Below are 24,118 nucleotides of genomic sequence, written 5' to 3' on the forward strand. Positions count from 1 at the left end.
GTACCATTTCAAAAGAGCCATAATAGGGCCCATACGATAGGCTCAACCATTACCTATGACATTATTATGACTAAGGATGAAAGGTTTGATGCAGCTTCGATAGTTGATTTTTAAAAGTAGATGGATTCAGCTCTATCTCCAGACCTTTCTCAAATTGTGTCCTCCTCCCATTCTTCAACTGACAAGATGGACATGAAGGCATACGGCTTGGTCCATATTTCTTTAGGCTGACACACCGGAAACAGAGTTTTTGAAGAACAGCTTTGTTTGATAATTCACTTCAGTTTGGAACTATCGTGGTGGGCACATTTTTCCTGGGAGTTTCTCAGTCGAATCCTTCAAAAGCAGATTCCAAAGAGTATGGGTAATTTATAAGAGTCGGAACTGGCGCTAGTATCAATAAAAAAAAATTATCAACGCCATCCTATGTTTGGTGCCACTTGGCTTTTTTCAGTGTAACAGTAGGAATGATTAATGTAATTAGTGTAATTGGTAAAATTAGGGTAGTAATAAGTGTCTGATCTCAGTTCATGACAGAAAAATTATTACAAATCTTGAAAAAAATGCCAAGTGTCGCCAGACGCTAAATGCTGTTGATTTTTTTTTAACGCTAGCTCCCAGTTTCCACTCTTATAAAGTTACTGTTTCTCTTTGGAAGATTCAGCAGGCATTTATAACCTTGTGATGGAACGGGCATTACGAGTTTCTGAATTAAAAAACTAATTGAAATAAGGACTTCTTTATAGAAAAGTTTCTCCATATTCTCCAATGGCAGCAAGAAGTCCTATCTAGACATATACGAATGTTGGCTGCTAGATGTCTCCGTCAGGCACTTCGCTTCGTGGAGAAGGACTACAAACAATTATCTCCCACTTTGCTGGACTCGATGGAAGATGATTCAGATCTAGTACGGCAAGAAATTCTGCTCTTGACAAGAGATATTGGGGAAGGTTTGAATAGCTCTCAAAGATACAGTCTCATTTCTGGTAAATAGCAGATTGCAGGTTTTTCAGTGAAAAATACATTTTTTCTGTGGTGGAGTGAAGTAGCATTGTTGAGTTATTGCAAACAGAATATTATTGTTGGAATAAAGAGTAGCGACCGAAACTTTTCTAAAAATATGTTCTGTATAATACAAGACACCTTAAACTACTAAAGACACCAACATGAAAAACAAATTTCTCCTTGCGCCCTTAGATCTATCCATATCTGAACACGGCAATTTTCTAAAACTTTACATTTTTTCTTTTAAAAGTATGAAGTTTTTACGGCAATGCTGCATTTTCATCAGTGTTGCAATGTTGTACTATGAAAGTACATATGCAAAACTAATCCGTTAAATTCATGGCAAGAAATGCTGCCGTTGTTATGAGATATGTAATGAGGTTTAAGTAATTTCCAAAAACACACTGTTTTTACTGCTCAGTAACTTATGCCATGGAGATAGAGATGGCAAGAGAACATGGAGGTGACCTTTTACGCCTTCTCAAACAAGCTGGTAACCGAGCATCGTATAAGAAACTGATATATGAACGTGAAAAGAAAATGGCCCCAACACGACCCATGAGGACGTCTGGGACGTAAGTCAAGTCAGCATATCGCAATCTCTTGAGGTTTTCCTTTTCTTCTAGTTTTTTTTTATTTCGTTTTTTCTTTTTCTTATCAATTGTATTATTTTGCCCATTTTGAAGAGCTAAATTCTCATTTTGTTATGTCCAACAATAGCGAGCTCGGTATTCTGTTGGAGGCTCGTTGCAATGTTGGAAGGCAAGGTTGTTTTGCCGAAATGAAATCTTGGTTTTGGACATATGTTTTATAAAGCTCATCTTTTCACAATAATTGGGTTTAAACTGCTCCATTCATTTTTTTTTTTTTTGAAGAAGCATTTGGTCATTAAGGTGTCCTGCAAGTTGCTTAAGAACGGAAACTATGATTTGTTCGTGAGGGAAGGGTGGGGCTTATGAGCCTGTTAAAATTAATTTTAAGTCTTCATTTGTGGGCAACACCCACATGAAACTAATAACTGCAAAATCTGAATGAAGATTTTTTTTATGATCGAAAGGATATAAAAGGATTGAGTAAATTAAAAAAAAATCCCATGCAGTTTTAAGGGACAACCCAGCATAATATTCAAGGCCTAAAATTTTGTTTAAAAGCAAAATTTGTCAAGTGTCTAAAATGGCTAAAGCTGATAAATCATATGTTTAAATATAAACCAAATAAAAATCTATGAATCTTTTGACGGGAGATACTCCCCAAGTTCAACAAGTTTTTTTGTTTTCTTCTTTTATTTTATTCATTTGCTTTTTTGTTCGTGTTGAAGAGTTAAATTCTGAATTTGTTCAGTTTTATGGTTTGGGACGCCATACAATAACAAGCTGATGTGTCTGTTAAGGGCTTATTATTTTATTGCAATCTTGAAATATTGTTCAGTTGAGTTGATAAAATCATTACTTCATTTCCAATGATAGCGGAGTAATTTGTACTTACTAATAACTCGCTCATTCGATCAGACTAATAAGTTATTTGCTTTGATTTGTTGCTCAATGTTCTACATTTTTCCAGTTGTTACAGATCGTAATTCAACCGTTTCAAACATGTAATGCCGAAATACCAGCCTATTCTCTAAATAATCTTAAGTCATATTTTGAAATAGGACGAAAAAAATTTTGAGCGCAAAATTTTACGCCATATGTTTAAAATTTCTTTGAGGTTTGGGGGATAAAATAACTTCTATTCGTTTCAGAAAGTGATTTTCCGGTAAAATAAAAAAAAAGGTAGACGGTTAGAATTATCATAAAACGAATATAATATTCTAGCACCCTTAAGGTGTACAAGTTAAGCTTTAGTCAAAGGAGTGTGGATTTCAGGGGGTGAGAGCCTCCTTATATACAGAATAGCCCTTGTTCCTTTTAAGCTTCAATGCCGCTCTTTGTTTTCATCTCTATAAACTTGGTTTTTAAATTTAACTCACCTTCGAAGTTCAGCTCTGCGTTTTAAAGGGTTTGGAGGAGGCAAGGGCTTAACTAGACATGAAAATCGTGGATAACTGGAAAACTGACAGCATAGACATTTTCATTTCTCCAACAAAGGATAAGTTGAACATTGTTGGATACTGAGATAATAAGGTTTTTCCTGTTCATTCTTGTGTTTATTTAGCTTTAGGCCAAGTATCCAAAAAGGGGAGCATGAAAAATTAAAATTTTTGATCTTTATCTTGAAAATTATATTTACATTGTAAAAGTTTCTTCAGCTTGGTTTTGAAGTTAGGATATCTGAAACATCGGTGAAAAAAGAAATGATAAGTATTGGCACTTTTTAAAAAAGGACAGATCATACCCATAATATAGAACTCATAAAATTACAATCTGTAACGACTGTGATAATTCAGTGGGGTCAGATCATAAGATGTAAAACTAACAAGAAAGTAAAAAAAAAAAAAAAAAAAAAAAAAAAAAAAAAAAAAAAAAAAAAAAAAAAAAAAAAAAAATTACCAATAGCCTTTTTGAAAGATCGAAAGCCGAACCGACCAGCCTCGATAAAACCAAATATTAGGCTTTACATATTATTTTAGAGTTTATCTTTGTTTCTTAGCGTTGAAGACACCTTGTTTTATACATGCGAATATTCTCGTCATTTTAGTTTGTCTTTTCCTTCTACAGGTCATAGCTCCCTTTGTTTTTTCTTCTTCACGAGATTTTTGTTTTCTCTTTTTTTGTTTTTGTCAACTTTTTGCTGTGTTATTTGTTTTTGTCACAGCATTGCTGTGTTATTCGCCAACTGTTTATCACTGATGTAAACATTTTATTGGCTAAACTCTGAGGCTAAGTAGGTGACGCCGATCTACGAAAATGTAGTGATTGGGGCCCGCATTTTTGTTTCAGTTTTTTGATGAAGAAATAAATAGGGGTTTTCTTTTTTATTTAGAGGGTGGTTACTTTTTTGTTTTTTTAATAAAATCATAAAAAAATGTTTTTTTTCAAAATTTAGAGGAGGGGGTAAGGCCAGCCCCCCGAATTCGCGGCCATGATGCTAATATACCAAGTTCAAGCTAACGCTAAAAATAGGGCCTTGAAAAATCATGTTCATCTTGTTAATATCCTGCACTGGTGCTAGAGACATCCGTTATTTGTTCAACAAATACCAAACCAGTTCTTATTTGGTAAAGAAAATATATAGGGTTTTTGTCTCACATACTAAATGTAATATACCAAGTTAAATTGTGTGATGCACAATGGTGTGGTCTTTTAAAAATGAGGTTCTCTAAGACGGGGGAAATACAATAGAAAATACAAGAAAAATCGACCAGAGTTTGGTTGAAAGCTGCTTAACATAATTTTTTCGCTTCAAAATAAATAAACAAATGGAAAAAAGTTAATATATAAATGAATTGCTAAAAATTAAAGCTGCTTAAAATAAACAAATAAATTAGTGTTTCATTTTCTTTTCCTGAAGAAACAAATAATACTAACTGTTTTACACGTCGAAACTCTACAATTTTGTTTTTTCAAGTGGCATTATTTCTTTTTTTTATATTATAACCACTAGTAAAGACTGAAAGGAAATATATCTTAGAAAGAGTTGTCATATCTTAATGAATGTAAACTAGCCAATTTTTTCTGAGTAGGCAAATGCACTTTTGAAAGTATATTTTGTAAGCTTTTGCTAGGTTGGGGCTATTCCTACAACCATGAAATTAGGAAAAGACGGGAGTCTTTTTTTGTGAAATTTTAGTGAATTTTAGTGAAATAAGTGAAATTTTAGGGAAATTACAAGACCTCCCTTTTCAGGCCACCCCTATTCAAAACAGATTGTTGTTTTGGATGCCGTGTTCAACACGGTTTTGGGTCTTTTCAGAACCCATGTTCGACCATGCTACACTGAATAGTTAAAATTTTGAAGAACCCCGGTCCAAAACGCTTGGAACTCGTAAGATGAAAACGCTTTAAATTTTGGCTGGGTTAAAAAACACAGAGAACCTAAAAACGAATTTTGTCAAACCGCGCTTCAAACACGGGGCATGAAAACACACAAAAAGTTAAATAGCCAAACAAAAAAAGTGATTCTATAAGATAATAAGATTCCACCTGTTGAAAAAAGCAGAAAAATAAAGGAGACACATGAATGCTGCCTTTGCAAAAACGTCATCTCTCTTGTTGTTAATAGAGAAGGACTCTAATTCTCTTGTTAAGATTTCTAGACTATGCTAAATTCAATGTTGCACTTCTTACTCTTATTTGACGTCATATCTTTGGGTTTTCTGTGTTTTATTTGACGTCATATCTTTGGGGTTTGGTCTGTGTTTACCGCGTACTATCGTGTACAAGCATATAATTTTTTTTTCCAATTTCACACTGTATCACTTTTCGGGTCCATTGGGTAGATATTACCCGTAGAATCTACGTTGAAAAGTTCAAATTTGATTTTTGGGTCTCTAAATCCACCACAGTTGTTTATTTGCTCATTCTCAACTCTAAAAATATTCCACATAAACCTTCGAAAGAGCTCTAAGGCTGAAAAAATTGTGGTAGTAATTTCTGTGTCTAAAATTTCTGCTTCAATTATTGACAAAGAAAATGTCCATGTGAAACGAAGTATGATGTTTAACAAAATGCAGACATAGTACAACAAAGATGAACCAATAAGCAACTTTTCACGAAGAAATTTATTGTTCTTGTTTCCTAACCCCCAGTCCATTTTTACGTCCCAAATTATTCCATATATGCTTGATACAACTGAAAGAATTATCCATAATATCTTGAGCACTGGAAGATGGTAGGCTCCGTACAGCATGGAAAATATAATTACCGATATACCCGTGACATATTTTAACGCGTTTAATAAGTGCGTCCGTTTACTATTTTCTTTTATTGCTCTTCTACAGCACTGAATAAGCCTGATATTGTAAGGCCAGCATAGTAAGACCATTTTCAACCACCAAATCTGGGTGAACCTTGTAATACACGTCCACTTTTGCTCGTACCAATGTGTCTGAGAGTATAAAGTAATTATGTCAGCCGCGTCTCCAAAAACCAAGGACAAGCTAGTTATTTGATCCGCCAGCCAAAAATCACAAAACCCCACATCAAAAAATGGAGCTAAAATTACACGAAATAAGTGCCATCGTAACCATCGTTGAATAAATGTTAAATATGGGATAGGTATAAGGATAGTTAGAATTAATAGAATTGCCATAAGTAAATGAAAGATGAAGTGGGAAACACCTAAAGCTGGTGCAAAGAAAAAAGCGATGATGCTAAGCCACCATAGTACCGCATTTATTCCTCCAAGCAAGCAAAACTTTTTCCCCGAAAAATCTGATCTGGGGTCGATACCCAAGACTTGAATGTAGTTAATATTTCTTTTTCTCCATAGCAGAATATTAAGACCATTTAGAAATTGATGCATTACAACCCAAAGAGGTCCCCGATACAGTTTTAACAATATATTCCAGTTAAAAGTTTTATCATTTTGGCTTGTATCAGGACATCGGATTTTAATAGGAATTGGAAAAATATTATATAAGATCATTAATACTACACTAAGAACTATCATCACCAAAAACACACTAGGAATTAAGTATATTATCTTTTGTGTCTTTTCAGAATGAAAATACAACAATCGTTTCACTGTCGTATCTTTTTTCTCCTCGAAAATTGATGCATAAGAATCTTCTATCTCTTTCATTAAGGGCCCTATTTCGTTGCAAGTGTATAAATAAGCATTCTCGACGTAGTCTTTTCTCCACTTTTCACCCTCAGTGCACTGCTTCTTGTGACTTTTCAACTGGTGATGATCAAACTTTTTCAAGATTTTACGAAATCCAACGAAATTTAACTTCTGATAGTTGTTCAGCATCATAAAATCTACATAGAGAAGATGAAAATCATAACGTAACGATTTTTTCTCTTCTATTGCTGTCCAAAATTTTTCTTTCATTTCTAATGCTTTATTTTCTAGCGTTTCTTTTTTGCCTATGAGCTCTTTTAGTTTTTTTTTTAAAAAATCGTTTACAGTTTTTAGTTCTTCTTCGCAATCGCAAAAAAACTGGCGCATTTCTGTTTGAAGTTCAGTGCCTTTTAATTTATCTGACTTTTCAACTCTTCGGTTAAGGCTTCCATAGTTAAGGTATTTGTTTTTCCAATCGTGTCGCCAATTGGCTTGTAAATATTTTTCAAATTCCTGATGATATTTTTTCGGCGGTTTTGTTTCAGTGTTATCCATTGTATATTCATGTCAACATCAAAAGGGCGTGCACTTTAAGGTTCATAGGTTGTAAAAGCAAATACAATCATCTTTCAAAATTAACCAACTTATTCGTTTAGATGAAACAGCACAGGATGTCCATTGTGAGTTTACACCAATAATTTTGGAATTTGGGAAATGAGAAATGACACATTTAATAAATCGATATGGTATTTATTACTATGGAAATTTGTGACTAAGAAGCATGACTATAAGCTTTAGACTGTTGAATGTTTGGGTTACTTGCCCCAAGTTCAGGAATTTTAGGATCATCAATCCGTGTTCCAGTGGTAGTTCGTCACCCAGTAAAAGACGATCAGGTCCAATACTAACAAACACAATAGCTCATAACGCCTAAAAACAGCGTAAGATAAAAATAAGAAGTACACTATTAGAATCGTCTTTTTCGAAAACCCTATATAGGAAACTCATCGCTTCTTGGCTTGAATTAGGTCTCCAATGATTTAATGGTGAGCATCCCCGCTTGTCACGCGAGCGATGATCCGATGAATCCGGTGATTCCTGATAGAAAAATGAAGTTTTTCGTAAAAATTTATTGAATTTTACCAATTATTTTTTTAAAATTACAAACTTGTACTAGACGTGACAATTTCCTTTAAAATGAGCCATTAAACAGCTCTTTACGATGTTCCAATGCCAAACTATATGTAGAAAGGAAAAAAAAATAAGGAATTTGCCGTCGATGCAGAATATCGTGGTTTCACCCACTTTTCTTGATTTTCAAACCAGTATATTTTCCTTGTTATTCAAGCTAAGGGACAGTTACTTTTCTATATAGGGGTATTGGACAAGGTGGTTCTTATAATGTACTTCTCTTCTTTTAATCTGACTTTAGTCTGAGGAGTTATGGGCTATTTGGTTTTTTTTATATAGGATGGGATCCTCTCTTACAATGTTGCAAGCTACTGCTGCAACCTGGATTTCTTTTCTACCGAAATACAGCACAAGAGATACACGCTTTAGAAGTTGAACAAAAAAAAGGTTGGTTCCTGTAGAAGTATAACTTTTAAGTGAGAGATGAAACATAACTGTCATGATTTAAATAAAAAAAAATAATTAAAAATTTTCAGGTATTTTTCTCGTTTGAATTAAAAGTTAATATTATTGTTCAGACACCATATATATTTTTTCAGTTTGCATAATAACATTAGCGATTCTGTACTGACGCAATTATAGCTAACATTAGTATCGTATTTTCTTTTACGCCATATATGGTTACAACCTAGGATTATGACATCATTCATCTATCTTGTATATGAAAATATAGTTATTCGTAAAAAATTAATTTTATTTTAAAAATCATTTTTGTAAATTAGGAAATGTTTTTTAATGTATCAATTTCCTTTAAAATGAGCCATCAAACAACTCCCTATGATGTTCCTGTGCCCTGCTAACTGCTTTTTCTTGATTTTCAAACCAATATATATTCCTAGTTATTCAAGCCAATGGAGAGTTAGTTTCCTTTAGATGGGTATTGAACAAGGCGGTTATGATAGTGTGTTTCATTTTCCAACGTTGTAAAATCAGAAAAAAGCTCACAATTTTATTTGTTCTCACTAAAGCGCAAATGACGTAGTAAGTATTAGAATTTTTACGGTTAGTTTAGTTTTAGTTTTAACTGTATTAGTTTGGAGTAATAAAGAACGAACTCTAGCCAATAGTAATCTTCTATCTATATAAAAATACACTGTTTGTTTGTTACAATATATGTTACAAAAAAACTAAAAAAAAAGAAAAAAACTAAAGAAAAAAGAAAAACAAACTAAAAAAATAAAAAGAAAAGAAAAAAATTACAAAAAGAAAACAGAAAAAAAAACTATAAAAAGGAAACAGAAAAAAACTAAAAAAAGAGAAAAAGACTAAAAAACTGAAAAAAAAACTAAAAAAGAAAATTAAAAAAAACTACGCAGATAAAAATAAGCACTGTTGCATACATGTTGCTGTGGCGCGCACCCGTGGCAGGGGTGTTGCAATGTGTTGCTAGGGCGGGCAGCGCCTCAGCAATGTGTGGCAGGGGTCAGTCTGCGTGCCGACTGACTAGCTAACACCCCACGTCTTGCTGGGGCGTGCAGCGCCACAGCAACGCGTGGCAGGAGGGGGGGCAAAGGTTCGGGTTAAAGCGTTAGCTGTAACCCAAACCTTTTGACGTCATAATCGTAGGTTATTATATTAAAAGACGACCATTAGAAAAACCAATCATTGCGTATATTGGATTTAGTTAGTTGCCAGATTCTTTGGAGTTTGTCTCTTACTGTTCCAAAGAAGTCCAATATATGCAATGATTGGCTTTTTTAATGGTCGTCTTTTAATATAATAACATACGATTATGATTTCATTCATCAATCTTGTACATGAAAAATGTGGTTTTTGTAAAAAAAAAAATGTCATCTATTAAAAAAAATTAATTACAAAAGGCCCTAGACGTGGCAATTTTCTTTAAAATGAACCATTAAACAGTTCACTATGATGTTCCAATGCCCTGCTATCTTAGTGGAACAGATGGAAAAAAGAGGCCGTTTATGCAGATATCGTAGTTCAAGCAACTTATCTTGTTTTTCAAGGCAATAGATTTCCCCGTTATTCAAGCCAAGGGATGGTAAGTTTTATATATAGGGATTTCGAAAAAAGTGGTTCTAATCTAGTACCTCTTGTTTGATCTGACAATATTTTCAGGAGTTATGGGGTATCGTATTTTTTTTTGTATTGGACATGACCGTCTCTTACTAGATTGCTAGCTATCGCTCTAACCTGGATTCTTAAAACACCATAAGTTTTTTTTGTTAAAAGTCTAAAAACAAATTACTGCATTTTGTATAGCTATATCTATGTGATTTTTATATGTGAGTAATAATTCAAGTGAGTAAAATTTGGTATCCAAAATAAAAGTCCAAATTAACCGGATTTTATTACATAATAGGCTTATATCCAAGCGTTGAAATAATTTGAGCAATTCTTGAGGTAAAAGGGGCTTGCTGATTTAAGGAGTTCATAAAATATCCGATTTAACTTAGGTATGTTCTAAGGTATTATTCTAAGACTGCAAAACAAATTTATCCTGAAGTATTATTTATGTTCTTTTGGCTGGCCAATTAGCAGGTAATGTCAGTTTGTATTTTAGGTGTTTTCAGTCGATTGAATGACAAGTCTTGGGAAGTCCGTGGCCTGGCTGCAAAGGTGACAGCGGTTTTAATCAATCAATCTGAGCCAGTGCCAGAAATAGAAGGGAAAATAAAAATTATGGCTGTTTTCCTTAAAGATGAAGATGTAAAAACTCGTACAGCTGTTTCAGGTACTTGACACACATGAAAGCTTCATTTGATTTCACCGACAGATTTTCTAACTGGATGGTTGTTTAGACGACTTTTTACAATAAAACGGATATTTTAATAAAAATTCGTTAAGCTATAATGAAACTGGCAACACTGCGGCAAAAGTAGTAAAATCCTGGTATTCTTCGCCGCAGTTTTATCATATGCTTTCTGACGGGTCAAACACGATGTGGAGGTGGCCAGGTACTTGCTATTCTTAGGAAGGGAAAGCTCTGGGCAAGTTCATGTTGAAATCTTCCTTATTGTCCTTTAGCTTGCCTATTAACTTCTTTGAAGCATTTGTCTTCCTCCCCCCCCTAAAAAAATAGATTTGGGAATGCAAACGTAAAAAAAGATTGGGCTGCGTTGCGCTATTGCAACTGTTTAATTGCATTTTCTTTTAACGATTTGACTGTCAAGATATTAATATCCAAACAATAAATTACTATGCCATGAACACGAGGGTGTACGTGACATCTTTTTTTTAGTAATGAATATCGGTGGTTGTATGAGGCATGGAAGGTTTTTTTATTTTAGAATATTTAAATAAGCAGAAATCTGTCAGAGCTACTGTCTAGCTGAATAACCCAGCATCACTTTAGTGTATGTGTGTATAAGAGCAAATAAATGTATGTATTTGCGTTGGTTGGCCCTGTGGTGGCCAATAAATCTGTTGGTTGGAGACGACTTGAAGAAATTGAAAGTTCAGGGGAGGGAATAAGGACTGAATCTTTGAAAAAATTTGGGTGAAAAATTGTGCGAGCACCCACAGATAAGTTTGCCTAAGACGGCTTGATATTATAATGAGTTGTTAGTTGTAGCAGTAACAGATATATGTGTTGTATTAACAAAGAACACATGAACAAGATGAAGAGTTTGATGGGCTAAACCATGCGCTGAGACAAAAAAAAAAATAATAAAAATAAAACATACATAAAATGGAGTAGCCTGAATTGAGGTTAGCATAAGAGAGTTATAGCAACCCAAATGATGTGATTTACGTGCTGGTTTTTGTTATGAAGTGGGCGTGTGGTTTTAAGAACTGTCTATTTTTTTCAATTTTATTTTGAAGCACTAATCTTTTGTTTTCAGAATCTTTGGAGAGCCTGAGGGACAAGTATAAAGATGTTATTGACAAGTTATACCCTCGGACCAGTCTGGTCCGAAGGTTGGGAAGATATCTGAAGAGGTTGGAAATTTATTTGTAAGCTGATTTTTTAAGATGTGGAAAGTTTTTCAATAATAATAGATTTTTTCTACCCTCTCGGGCTTAATAGGCAAACCTCAAGAAATTTTGAGTTTATTAATGGTTCTCACTAAAGTTGTTCTACTTAAGTGTTTTGTTCTTCAAAACTAAAGTGTTGGGGCCTGGTGATCTTTTGCATCTAAGCTTGGGATAGCAACTTCCTAGTCCCGGTAACATTTGAACCAATAAATATAAAATATCTATAAATTAAATATAAATAAGTATAACATAAATATAATTAATAGATAGATACAATAAATAGATATACCTTTGGAAACCGGTAATTAAAATAGATGACATGATTACTACTTCCTGCGTTTAAGGCAGAGCCGACATCTGTACTTTCTACGGAAAATAGATATTTTACTTTTATAACATTATTGGTTCTTGGGGGAGGGGGATGTTGCTAAATGACTAACGAAGACTCTTCCCTTATTTTCATCTATGTATACTTTTGACTTCTGTCCTCCTGGTATACCCTGTCGATTGACAATCTGGGATCTAGGGATCGATCCCAGCTGCAGCAAGGTTGGGCAACAGGCTTGCTACTTATCCCTGTAAAACAAAAGACCCAGCGACTGAAACACCCAATGCGCCAGCATCCAGTTTTCTAAACAGATGCATTTGCAATATCTCGAGAACGGCTGAAGGTATTAAGTTTAAACTTTTAGTGCACGTTGAGGGGATAAACAGCCCCCCTCTCACGCCCTTGTTAGCTGTAATGTTCCCTAAGACATCTGATAAAAAAATTTTAAATAACCCTCTTGTTCAAAATAGTCGAAAAATCAAATAGCTATGCTTCCAGGGGTGACAAAACCCTCCGGAGCCCCAGGGGAAATGCTGTACTACAAAAGTCGTCTTTTATTTATATATAAGGGGGCAAGTTTGATCCTCAGTCTCTAAAAAGGCAAAGGAGTTATAGGTTTTGAAACAAAGGCTAAGGGTAAAAGGTTTTGAAAGCTGTTGAGGAAAATGTCAAACAAGATTAAAACACACTATATGCGGGGGTTTGTCAAAGTGTATAATACTGATATCTAAGGAATGGCTAAGGGGATTAAGTTGGAACTTCAAATCATGTTGAGAGGGAAGTCGAAAAAGGAATGGAGAGCAACCAGCCCCCCCCCCCAAATCTTTCTCTTGCCTTTTTAGATGTTTCCCTTTTCACGGATAGAAATATTAAAAAGCCATTTTATTCAGAATATTCATACGGTCTAAATTGGCTTTGCCCCCACGGATGCCATCCTCCCACTGCTCCCGGGCAAGGATAGTAAATTACGCAATTAGTCTTTTTTAATGTAGGACTTATCATTAGGAAAGGGGGGAATGTATGATCCGGTGTGTGTCCTAAAAGACTAAGGGTATTGAGGTAAAATTTTAGGGAATGTTGAGGGGCTATGCTGAGCTAAATCAAAAGACACTCTGTATCCAAGTTATGAAAAAGGAATATCTGCAATATCTTAGGAAAGGTATTAGCTTGAATACTACTACTAATACTACTGTTGCGGCTGAAAATGTGACTGGTTGCGACTACAGCAGTGACTACTTGCGACTGTGACTACTTACAAGTGATACTACATTTACTTATGACTACTTTCAGAGAATGTCGGGGAATGTTGAGGCGGTGTTGAAATAAATCACAAGCCACTAGCTACAACTATTAAATTAGTACTAAATAATTAATTTTTACGTCAGAGACATGAAAAACTTGAAAATATTCATTATATTAACCAAACCAAAATTTTGACAATCAAAAACGACCAGAAATTATCTGAAAAAGACTTTCTGAAAAAAGTTTTATCAAAGAAAATTAAACATAGCAGAAATAAATTACTATTAAAGAATAAATGAAATCCAAAACGAACACCAAGCCGCCTGAGGCCAACACAGCTACGCACGCTCCTCCTCCATCCCAATCTATTCAATGCTTCCCTCTTTACACCCTCCCAGGAAGTTAGCATTTCCTTTAAATCTTTCTTTATGAAATCCTCCCACACCAACCACGGACGACCTGCTTTCAGTTTAGCCCTAGACGGTTGGCCGAAAAGGACAATCTTCGGCAATCTGTCATCCTTTGTCCGCAAAACGTTCCCTAGCTCAAACATAACTGTAACATCATGTACCCTACTATCACTTAATTCCTCTCCCAATATGCGCGCCTGCATGCCAATTCAGGCGCGGAGATGCCTACATTATTGAAATATCAAAGCAACGCTGAAAATCGTGATAAAATCCAAGAAATTTGTAGGTAAAAATTTTATTAACTAAATGTACTCCATAATCACATAATATTCTTGCTTAATCTAACATCAAAATCTTTATATATTAAGCTTAAACTGATGTTGTACCATCGTGACCTTGGCGTCGTCTAAGGCCGAGAATTTTTCCGTACAATCGAATGTTCTTTCTACGAACGTTACTTCATCATTTTCATCGATCAAAATTACTGTCTGTGTCCTATAAGAAGAAACAGGATATAAATATAAAAAAAATATCTTGTTGATTTATAACTGCTGCTTATTCTGCAATTTATGGATGATATAAAAGGGAAGCCTTAAAATTCATTAGTGATTTGTAATTCATTTGCAAAAAAAAAGTTATTTTTCAACTTGAAAAGATGCATTCAGCGTATAGAAGGCCACGCAACAGAACATTCAACTAAGTTCAAGGTCCTAAAACATTTGACGAAAAGATCTATAGTCTCACATTTTACCAGTTTAAATATTGTTGCTATTTTTAGTTCCTGATAACAACATTCCGTTTATAATACATTACGGAAACAGGAGAAGTGAAATAACAAGAAGAAGATGAGAAGGTTAAAGAAAATGTACCCAAAATTTGAGCAGAAAAAATTAACTTCAAGCGAAAAAATTACATATATTTATGCAAGTATATATTTAAAAAAAACCATCAGGCCATAGGAAAAAAACAAAACAGAATAACAAAACCAATAATAATAACAGACATAAATTAAAAAGAAAAACGTACTTGTATATGAATCTTCACGAAATTATTTATAAAGAGATACAATTCAATGCAAACATTTTCTATGCTTTTGGGAACTTATCAATACTTCATTTATTTTCAGTATAACCCAAATGCTCTGTATTTCTTAGATTTAAGCATTTCTTACCCATATTGGGGAGGCCGTTAAAAGTTTACAGCATCAGAAGATTTTTTCTCCATTTTTCTTCGTGGTTAGAATACATCTTATGCCATCTATTACAAGTTTTGGAGCGAATTTAAAAATATAAACACAGCCTAGGCAATTCAAAATATGGAAATATATGATTCCTCATTTAGATATCTCTTAATGATATTTTACTTCTATATTTATAATTCCTTGCTACTAAAAGATGTTATTTGCCATTTTAAGTCAAATTGTCAATAGCACTAGACGCTAAGTAAGGAGCGACCCTGTGTCAATCCAAAACTGTAACGAACTACAAGTTTGATAACACTATATACAGTAACAAATCTGCTTCTAAATTTGAGACCTAGTATGCAAAATTAATTTAATTTAAAGCCATTATTTAAGCCGTAACTGAAATAAGAAAAATAGAAAAAATAAGAAAAATAGAAAATATTCTATTTAAAAATAGAAAAATAAAATAAGATTAATTTAATAGCTAAATTTAAAAATAAAAAGGGAAACCATACCCAGAATTCAAAATATAACGTATCAATACATGTAATACTCATGATATAAAATATAACGTCTTCAAAAGTCATAAACCGAAGGTTTCAAACCCCTATATACAAAAACACAAAATAATTTATGACATATTGTAAAATACAATATGTCACGGACCCAATTTATTTTATTTTCCCACCGGGATAGTCTTAGACCAGTTGTGAGGGAGATCCTTAGGACAGAAACAAGCTATTTGTATAGATTCCCAGTTTCAGAGGCCATAGTCCATCGCGTTATTACATAACGTTGATACAGCAATAGTAAAGGTTAATTTTACGCAGTTTTGGTAGTTACGCACTAACTATTAGAAGGAAGATCAGTGGATCTTTTTATGGAGGAGGGGGCAGCTGAAGCCACAATACATATTTTTAGACCCAACACTTTCCGAATTTTTTTCACAGAAGAATATAAAGAAAGGATTAACCCCCTTAACTGCGCTTTCTTGAAGGAATATATTTAAAATTCGTCTTTTATTTTGGGACTTTGTCAAGATTTCAGGATGTTTACGTTTTGAAATACAAAGCTGAAATAAAAAGTGCATTTTCCTGCATAAAAAGTGCATTTCCTGCGATTTCACTGGTTTTCAGAATACTCAATCAAGCCCATTCTCCTCACAGAAAATCCAATTCATTGTGTATTTCTCGAGTTTATACCAACAACTATAATCGATATAGTATAAGGTCTTCAACCGTCACCTCCAGCCCTGCCACCCCTTCCAAAACACCTCCTTCTTTCCGAGGAAACGTGTCTTGTATATTATACATTGGTAACTATTCGGTAGATAATATATTATTAATTAAATTGCTGTTCCAGGGATTCTCTTTAGAAAAGCAAGACTTGAGATCAATATAATTCGATATGAAAAAATACAATTAAAGTCAAGCGGTACAATTGAAATTCATTTTCTGACGAGAATTAGTAAATTACTCCCTCGGAAGAAAACAAGTCATTACCTAATTGTAAGGGGCAGAGAAAAAAAAAACAAGTGACTTTAAAACTGGCGTTAATTCTTGGGGAAAAGCCACTTAACCTAATGAGGCATGTTTTCCCCTACCTTCTCGTTGAAAGAGTCAACTTTTTCTCGACAAGCTTCAATTTTGAAATGATACAGAATAAAAAAAAAAGAAACCACAACACTGAGCTAATTGTGAAGTCCTTCACCTTTTCCTGAATTATATCTGCAGATTTATCCTGCTTTCAAAACCTCCTTAAAGGCTCACTGACACCGTCGTCGGTATTATTGCATTAGCATGTTATTCAATCCCGCATTAGTCCTCCATATCTCTCAAACTTTTGGCAAATATTAAAATAACAAAGTTACAAAACTTAGAGGAAATTTTCCTCCCGTGGGCAGCGGCATTTTAAAAGTGATCATAATGGTATGATATAATTGCATCAAAAGTAACAGCGGTTCGGATGGGTGTGGATCATTTCAACTATAAAAAGTTTGAGCTAACTATAAATGTATTATTAGAAGCATCAAAAACAAGTTTAAATTTTATCGAGCTATAGAACAATTTGCTATAAAATGAAACAATTTGTTCTATTATTCGATAATTTATTCATAATATAATAATTATAATATGTAACTAAAATATATAGTATTGTGTGCAAAAAAAATATTATTAATACAGTAATTTGTTATAAAATACAATAAAATAAATTTTTTAACATCAATAACTTATTAATTCAATTGATAGCTCGATTGATAGTTTGTAATACGCTTTTGCTCTTCAATAATTCATCTAAATTGTAATGACAATGGTGCATAAATATAGAGTGCAATATCATAGTATACATAGACGGACAGAGACAGGACGGACACACCACATAAAATTTAGTTCAAATTCAACTACCGTCAGGGATGAACACATACATATTTTTTTTTCGGGAGGGAGGGGGAAGCCAAAACGAAAAAACTATATGGTAAATTGGATAAGAAATGCAGAAAAATGGGATAGCGAAGATGTAGGCTGTCTTAAGGCATCTGATTTTACGAACAATCTGTACCCATAGCAGATGAGATAAACTGAATAAAAGAGATTGTTGTATTATACAGTAGAAGTTCAAATGTACCTGAGGAGGTAGTAACGAAAAAAACAACTTGAATATGAAGTGCCTAGGTATTCGAAAAATAGGATTTTAGGTGAACCTGGGCCCCAAGGTTACCCCCTATATACGTTTCTGCCTGCGCTATAGATCGCTGAGATAATAGACATAAAATAAATAAATATTTTACTAATGCTTATTACAAGTTATTAATTAATAATTATCATTATTAGGTTTACTAATTTGTCAATTGCTCTATGCACAGCTATTTTGTCTTTGATACTGATATTCTGTAACTGCTAGTCTACCCATGTTATAGGTTAACGAATTATTTTCCATTTCCTTTGTAATTCCTTTTATTTTTTTATAGTTTCTTTACACAAGTATAATTCAAAAGGCTAAATCATTGAAAATTGATTAAAGAAAACAATCAAGTGGGCTCAAATTATTTTGTCAGTGTTTTAGTCTCGCTTTAATACCTTTGGATAAGGACAGCCAAAATATATATCGAAAAAAAAAATCCTACCTCAAATTTTCTATCATAAATACATAATTATTTGTCTCAACATGAGCCAATAGGAGCAGACCGGTAATCAGGAAATTACTTGGAGGGAGGAGGAAGAGCCAAATTCGTGTAAAAAGCAGGTGGTGTATGAGAACATCCCAGCAAAATATCAAGAAAAGAATGATATTTGAAAAGGGTGTTCCGTAGACCCCTCTCCGTGTACCTACCAGACTGGAAATAATAAAATTGGCAGAGGAATGGGAGAAGAGGCCATGACCCATACAACCCAATTTGAAAATTGGCTTTTTAGATGTATTTTTTAATTAAAAATGCCTTTTTTGGTGTTTTAATTGAAAGAATTTAAAAAAAACAAATTTGTCACCCCCCGAGATTGAAAAATATATTTTGTCCCCCCACCCTAAGTTTTCATAAAGTAACACCACTAGCTAAATAATATTGCAGTCAAGGGGTATCCAAAGCAGGTATTATTAACAACATTAGTTACATTTAGACTGATAATGAAAGCACTAATTACCCTTTTCAATCTAGTGTTTCCATTCTTCGCCGATTCATGTTCTACAATAATTCTTCTTTTTTCAGTTAGATCACCAACCATAGAAAGTAATTCATAGACGCATTCAATTGGTTGATTTAGCTCAGACTTCGTTCTCGATGGCAGAAAACGTCTCAGCTGAGTGGATATAGTTTGAAACACTTCTACCTCAGTTCGTAGCATCTGTGTTGATACTTTTAGTTCTTTGAACTGACTCTTCAGGGTTTTCAGTTCTCGGATATTTTCTCGAAGCTTTCGTGGTGCTAAAATTAGGAAGATATCAATCGAGGGTTATTTATAAGCTTCCCTGGCGGTATCGATTATTTTTATCCTTACATTAACTGAAATTTTAACTTTTAGGACCAAATACGACATTCTGAAAAGAATTATCCGTCAGGTTAATTTTCTTTACTCACGTTCAGACTAGGGTACTACAAGAAACTCAACAATCACAGACACATAGACGTAATTTAGTCTACATAGCACACGATACTAAAAATCACAATGACGTTTTAGACTCTTGTTGAATTTTATTAACCTGAGACTCGCTATACTGTGTGTGAATATGTCGACTTTTAATTTCATAATACGTACGTTAAATAGCCACAGACTTGAAGTACGAGTTGCTCTGAAGTAATGATGTATTTAAATCGAATTTCCAGTTACGCATCTGACAGCCAATTTTTTTTCCAAAATTCCTATTTTTGTGCCTCTTTTCTTTTTTTCAATTGGCCTGGAAAGGTGTATGTGTCGTACCAACGATGAATAATGGTCAAATTTATGTTACTAATCCCATGCCATACGTGTCGTCTTACTATCTCTCTTCTTTAAACGACACGTACTTTGCGACACGTAAAAAGTAGTGTTAGACTAGTCTGTAAAAGTAAAATTCTATAAAACTAACGATTTACTGACAACTGATCTTGCTTGAGCTTTTAAATCTGCATGCAACCAAACGACTGTTTTTTATGTGTCGGTTTCTGTGTCTTCAGTAGAGCGCTAACTTCTTAGAATTCTACAAGTGTAGGCAAATATCACGAGCCAGTCTATTTGAACCAGTTCTACAGATAGATGTTACATAAACTGCAAACCAATAATTTTGTTCTTTTCAAGCTCCGACTTCGCTCTTAACTTCCATTAGAAAATACTTTTTTTCTTAATTTGATAAATATTTAAAACAAAAGACGAGGTAAAAACTTCAACTTAAACTACGTGCCTGTTTATACTAATTCTGCATATACATTTTTTTTTTTGCTAAGAATTAAGAAAATAGTTAGTTTGGTTGGGTTTCCTTTCATAGAAAAAAGATGATAAATAAAGTGAAAGGAAGGAAGTTGTCAGCAGCCCCAAGAAGATAGATCTAAGGTAAACTTTGAACTTGAACCTATTTTTACGAATGGAGATTTGCATTAAGACCAAAATAGATAAAAATAGCTCCACTAGCCTTTAGCTCCACCAAACTTTTTGTTCTGTCGTTAAATTAGCAAGTTCGTTCATCAGGATAATAAAAAATCGTAAAAAAAAATAATGCAAGATAATTTAAAGAAGAGGATCAAAACCAAGAATGGACATCGAATAATTTAATTATATATCAATTAAAAATCATTTAGTTAATATCAATTAAATATTAATTAATTTTAACAGAAAATGTTAGTGATGAACAAAAGTTATTTTGGACAAATGGAGAAATAAAACAGAAATATTGACTAAGCAACAACGCTAAACCATAGAAGAAAAAAAAATATTTTTTCTTAATATGTTGTTTGCTTATGCACAAGAGTTTACCAATAAGCACACACGTATTAAACTGAAAAAATTCAGGATGTTTAGTTTAAATATTCTGAAAACCATTTACGAGTTTTTTGGGGGATTTTGACTCCACGTTTTTTCGTTTTAATTCCTGGTTTATAGTCTTTGTTTTCCAGTTTTCCATATATATATATATATATATATATATATATATATATATATATATATATATATATATATATATATGAAGTTCAAAATAGTTAAATTACGAGTAAAAGTCTACACAGAAAATTAAGGAGTTCTTGGCACAAACAAAAAGAATAGTATAGAGAAAAAACGAAAAGAAGAAAACAGTGAAAATAACACTGGCTTTACGTGATTTCTGAGGTCTTCAGTTATAAGAAGTCGAAGGAAAAAATGAAAATTTTAGTGTTTTTACTGAGTTAATTTACGGAGTCCTTGGTGTATATCCTCTCAAACTGGCGTTTTCTTCAAGCAAAATCTTTTTCCTCCTATTTATTTACTTTAAAACCGTTTTAAACCTTCTAAAAATTAAAAAAAAAATCTATTTTTGTTTACAAGCTGTGAAAGATAAAAAAAACAGCATATTTAAGAAGGCAAAGTAATTTACTTACATGGCTTTGTAGACTGCTGAATTTGACTTTCCGATTCTGAAAATTCATCTTTCAGTTGAAGTTGATCGGAGTCAACTGATTCTAAGCCGATTCTCTGTTGTGAAATATCTCTATCTGGTTCCGACCAATCCTCAGAATCCGATTCCGTCAATGTTTTAAAATGAACTGAGGGAAAAGGGCTTGCTTTGATTGAGGCGCTACTGAGAGAGAAATTTGGCCTTTCTAAACCTTTAAATAGATCCAGTTGTCTAGAGAACGGAGTGCTACTTAAAACTTTGACGTTTTGATTATCATCTATTACACTAGACTCTTTTTGCAATGTGTCGTAAACTCCTCTATCAGAACGTTTGTCTGAGAAGGAGCTTAACGTACTGACGTTTTTGCTTATTTTTGACTGTTCATTCATAGTTTCGTCTTCTTCGTCAAAAGTAGTAGCGTGACCTGTGGACGTTTCACTCTTCCTTGTGCTTACACTCATGTCAGTTTGCGTAACTGCATCAGATAGAACAAGCTTCATGATATTTGACTCATTTACAGCAGAGTCTGTTCTGCTCCTTTCATCATCTTTTTTGTTATGAAGCTCTTCTAAATTCAAAATAGCTCTTTTGAGGTTATCAATTATTAAGCATTGATCTTGAATTTTTCTTTCGTATTCTAACTGTTTTTTCTGAGAAGTTGCAAGTTCCACAACTTTACCCTCCAATTCTTGAGAAAGTTTAGCAGCAGCGTCTCTTTGTTCTTCTCGGTTCATAATTACATCATAATCAGCTGATTGAATAGGTTCTGATTTGTACAGTGACCGATCAATATTGCAGACTTTATGTCCATGTGACTCAACTTCCACCGCATGGCCAGCCTTCCGATCAGTCAATAGATGACTCCAATTAAAAACTTCAGAATTTTCCATTGTAATCAGCTCACTTTCACCAACTTTAAATATTCCATGTAGATCATCAGGTTTTGAAACAGACCAGCTCGAGACTGAAGTACTAGAAATAAAACCATCAAGAACAGACAATTCCCTTTCCGGATCTTCAATACCAATTATCAGACTCTGTGACAAGGTCCTACTTAATTCTCTACTTTCAGCAATCGACAGATGCAATTTTTCTTTCTGCTTAAAAGACCAATTGCTCAAGTCAACAAGCCCTCGCTCATCCATGTTTAGGACTTCTTCCAAAGAATCTGCCATTTCTTCCAACCGAGTTCGTAACAAATCACAAGCATTGGTTGAGTCAGCCAGCCTTTTTCTTAATTTAACTACTTCTTCTTTATACTTGCAAACCATTTCTTGTTGTCTCTTCGTCTCGTCAACAAGAGATTGAACCAAGGTATTGCCACTTTGAGCACGATGCATATCACATTCAACTTTCAAACTATCAACTTCATTTTCAATTCTCTTTCAAGTTGAGATAATTTGTCTAGGTGACACTTAATATCTTGATTACACTTAAACTCAATTTCTTCACTCCGTCTACAACTTTCACGCAATTTTATTTCAAGTTCATTTATCTGATTGGTCATTCCTTTAATTTTAACGTTTCGATCTTGCACTATTTCCCTCAATTTTTCTATTTTTAAATTCTCATCTTTGACATTCTTTAGTTCGAGCAATAGACCTTCAAGCTTCATATCATAATCTTCATTTTCTTTCTTTCTTCTTTGTTTTCACCTTTATATTGTTGTATTTCTCCTTTCAACTTCTCTATTTCTTTTTCTCTATCATCTAAGCGTCTTTTGATAGGAGTCTGGTCCTTTGGAGACAAGAGAGCTTTTGATTTTTGCAAATCTCTTCGACAATTCTCGAGTTCCAACTCTTTTTCTCTAAGTTTTCTAACTTCTTCTTTTAATCTTGTCAAATCTTTTTGATTCTTTTGAATTTCTACATCTTTCACTTTAATTAGTCTCTGAAGGTCCTTAACTTCCCCAGAGCTTGACCTGCAAGAATACTCATTCAGTTTCGCTTTAAGATTTGCAACATCATTTAGCAAACTTAATTTTTCATTTTGGGTTGCACTAAGGTGCTGTGCTGTATCGTTAAGGAGTTTCTTTAAATCTTCAGCGCTTAGATGCCTTGTATTTTCAACGCTAGCAAGTTTCCGAGAAAAAGACAAAGATTGCCGTTTTTTCAATGAATTATTCTCTTTTTGAAGTTCATTCACCTGTTGGTTCTTTAAATCTAATTCACTTTGAATATCATCAGATAACTCATTCAAAGATCTCAGTTGATCCTTGACTCCTTGGAGGCTCTCATTTTTTAGAATGAGTTCATCCTTCAGGCTCTGAAACATAATAGAACTGTTATTGGAGTTCCTTTAGCCTCATTATCTACATTACCAGGACACAATTTTAACAAAGGTTTAGGCGAAAACGACGGAGGAAAAAATTGATTGTCATCATACCTGTACACAGAGAGAAGAAGAATTAGAAAAATATACCCTTCCAAGAGAGGGGCGGGAAATCCCCCTCCAAGGGTTAGACTTGTGTGAAACTATGGCTATCAAAACCCAGAGGTAAAAAAAAGGTAAAGGATACAGGATTAGACTTTACAGTCTCTACCGGCGGTGCTGATCTCCGTTTCTTGGCCCTTCAGTCAGGAAGTGCAATGGGGGGTTTGCAATGGAAAATGCATGGAAAAGCCAGAGGTGGCTTTTCTCAGCAAAAGCCCTGCTACAAGGTTTTTTTTATCACTTCCCTCCCCTCGATGAAATTGACAGCTCAGACTTCCAGTCCTCGTATGACGTCACTCTAAATCTTGTTTCCCAGAATTTTTTTTTACCCATTTTCTTTTTTTACTTCTATAGCATATAATTATTTTCCGGAATCTTATATTAGTATTCAAAAATTAAAAAAAAAATTAACCTATTTTTTTTTTTAACTTCTATAGTTTATAATCATTCTCGGGAATTTCGGGAATGTAAAGTTTACAATCATCCTCGGGAATCTTATATACACATTCAAAAATTTTACGTTTCAAGCTTGAATAATTTAGCTGTAACTTCTTGCACTTGAGTATAAAGTAGGTCTATTTATATTCCGACTTGTATAAATAAAAGATTTCGTTATATATTGTGTACTTTTTCGTTTATTAACTTAGTCGCTTCTTCCCTCCGTAG

At 33.8% G+C, this 24,118-nt stretch overlaps 3 protein-coding genes across 9 annotated transcripts in view; 1 reads left to right on the top strand and 2 right to left on the bottom strand.

Moving 5' to 3' along the window:
* Positions 1–24,118, bottom strand: part of LOC136031042 (putative leucine-rich repeat-containing protein DDB_G0290503) — a 424,748-nt gene that overhangs the window by 23,981 nt on the left and 376,649 nt on the right. The gene's annotated exons all lie outside the window — the stretch shown is intronic.
* Positions 698–12,023, top strand: LOC136031575 (uncharacterized). The gene is made up of 3 exons (XM_065711244.1): positions 698–986; positions 10,385–10,555; positions 11,667–12,023. Exons 1-3 carry the CDS (start codon positions 803–805, stop codon positions 11,780–11,782), a joined length of 471 nt encoding a protein of 156 aa, XP_065567316.1. The 5' UTR covers positions 698–802; the 3' UTR covers positions 11,783–12,023.
* Positions 14,059–22,631, bottom strand: LOC136031043 (centrosomin-like). The gene is made up of 3 exons (XM_065710243.1): positions 21,003–22,631; positions 18,601–18,881; positions 14,059–14,274 (listed from the first exon to the last, which is right to left on the bottom strand). The coding sequence occupies exons 1-3, from the start codon at positions 22,357–22,359 to the stop codon at positions 14,248–14,250; spliced, it is 1,665 nt and encodes a 554-aa protein (XP_065566315.1). The 5' UTR covers positions 22,360–22,631; the 3' UTR covers positions 14,059–14,247.

Source organism: Artemia franciscana, chromosome 9 (genome assembly GCF_032884065.1).
Source record: "Artemia franciscana chromosome 9, ASM3288406v1, whole genome shotgun sequence".
Lineage (NCBI taxonomy): Eukaryota > Metazoa > Arthropoda > Branchiopoda > Anostraca > Artemiidae > Artemia > Artemia franciscana.

What these genes read in the sequence shown, in the direction of transcription:
- LOC136031575 (XM_065711244.1), top strand. Translation starts at nt 803, where the DNA reads ATGTTGGCTGCTAGATGTCTCCGTCAGGCACTTCGCTTCGTGGAGAAG. An exon ending in AAGATACAGTCTCATTTCTG is followed by an intron (nt 987 to 10,384) that starts GTAAATAGCAGA and finishes TTTGTATTTTAG; the next exon opens with GTGTTTTCAGTCGATTGAAT. An exon ending in AACTCGTACAGCTGTTTCAG is followed by an intron (nt 10,556 to 11,666) that starts GTACTTGACACA and finishes TTTTGTTTTCAG; the next exon opens with AATCTTTGGAGAGCCTGAGG.
- LOC136031043 (XM_065710243.1), bottom strand. Translation starts at nt 22,359, where the DNA reads ATGCATCGTGCTCAAAGTGGCAATACCTTGGTTCAATCTCTTGTTGAC. An exon ending in TCAGCAGTCTACAAAGCCAT is followed by an intron (nt 18,882 to 21,002) that starts GTAAGTAAATTA and finishes TCCTAATTTTAG; the next exon opens with CACCACGAAAGCTTCGAGAA. An exon ending in GAAACACTAGATTGAAAAGG is followed by an intron (nt 14,275 to 18,600) that starts GTAATTAGTGCT and finishes TTCTTCTTATAG; the next exon opens with GACACAGACAGTAATTTTGA.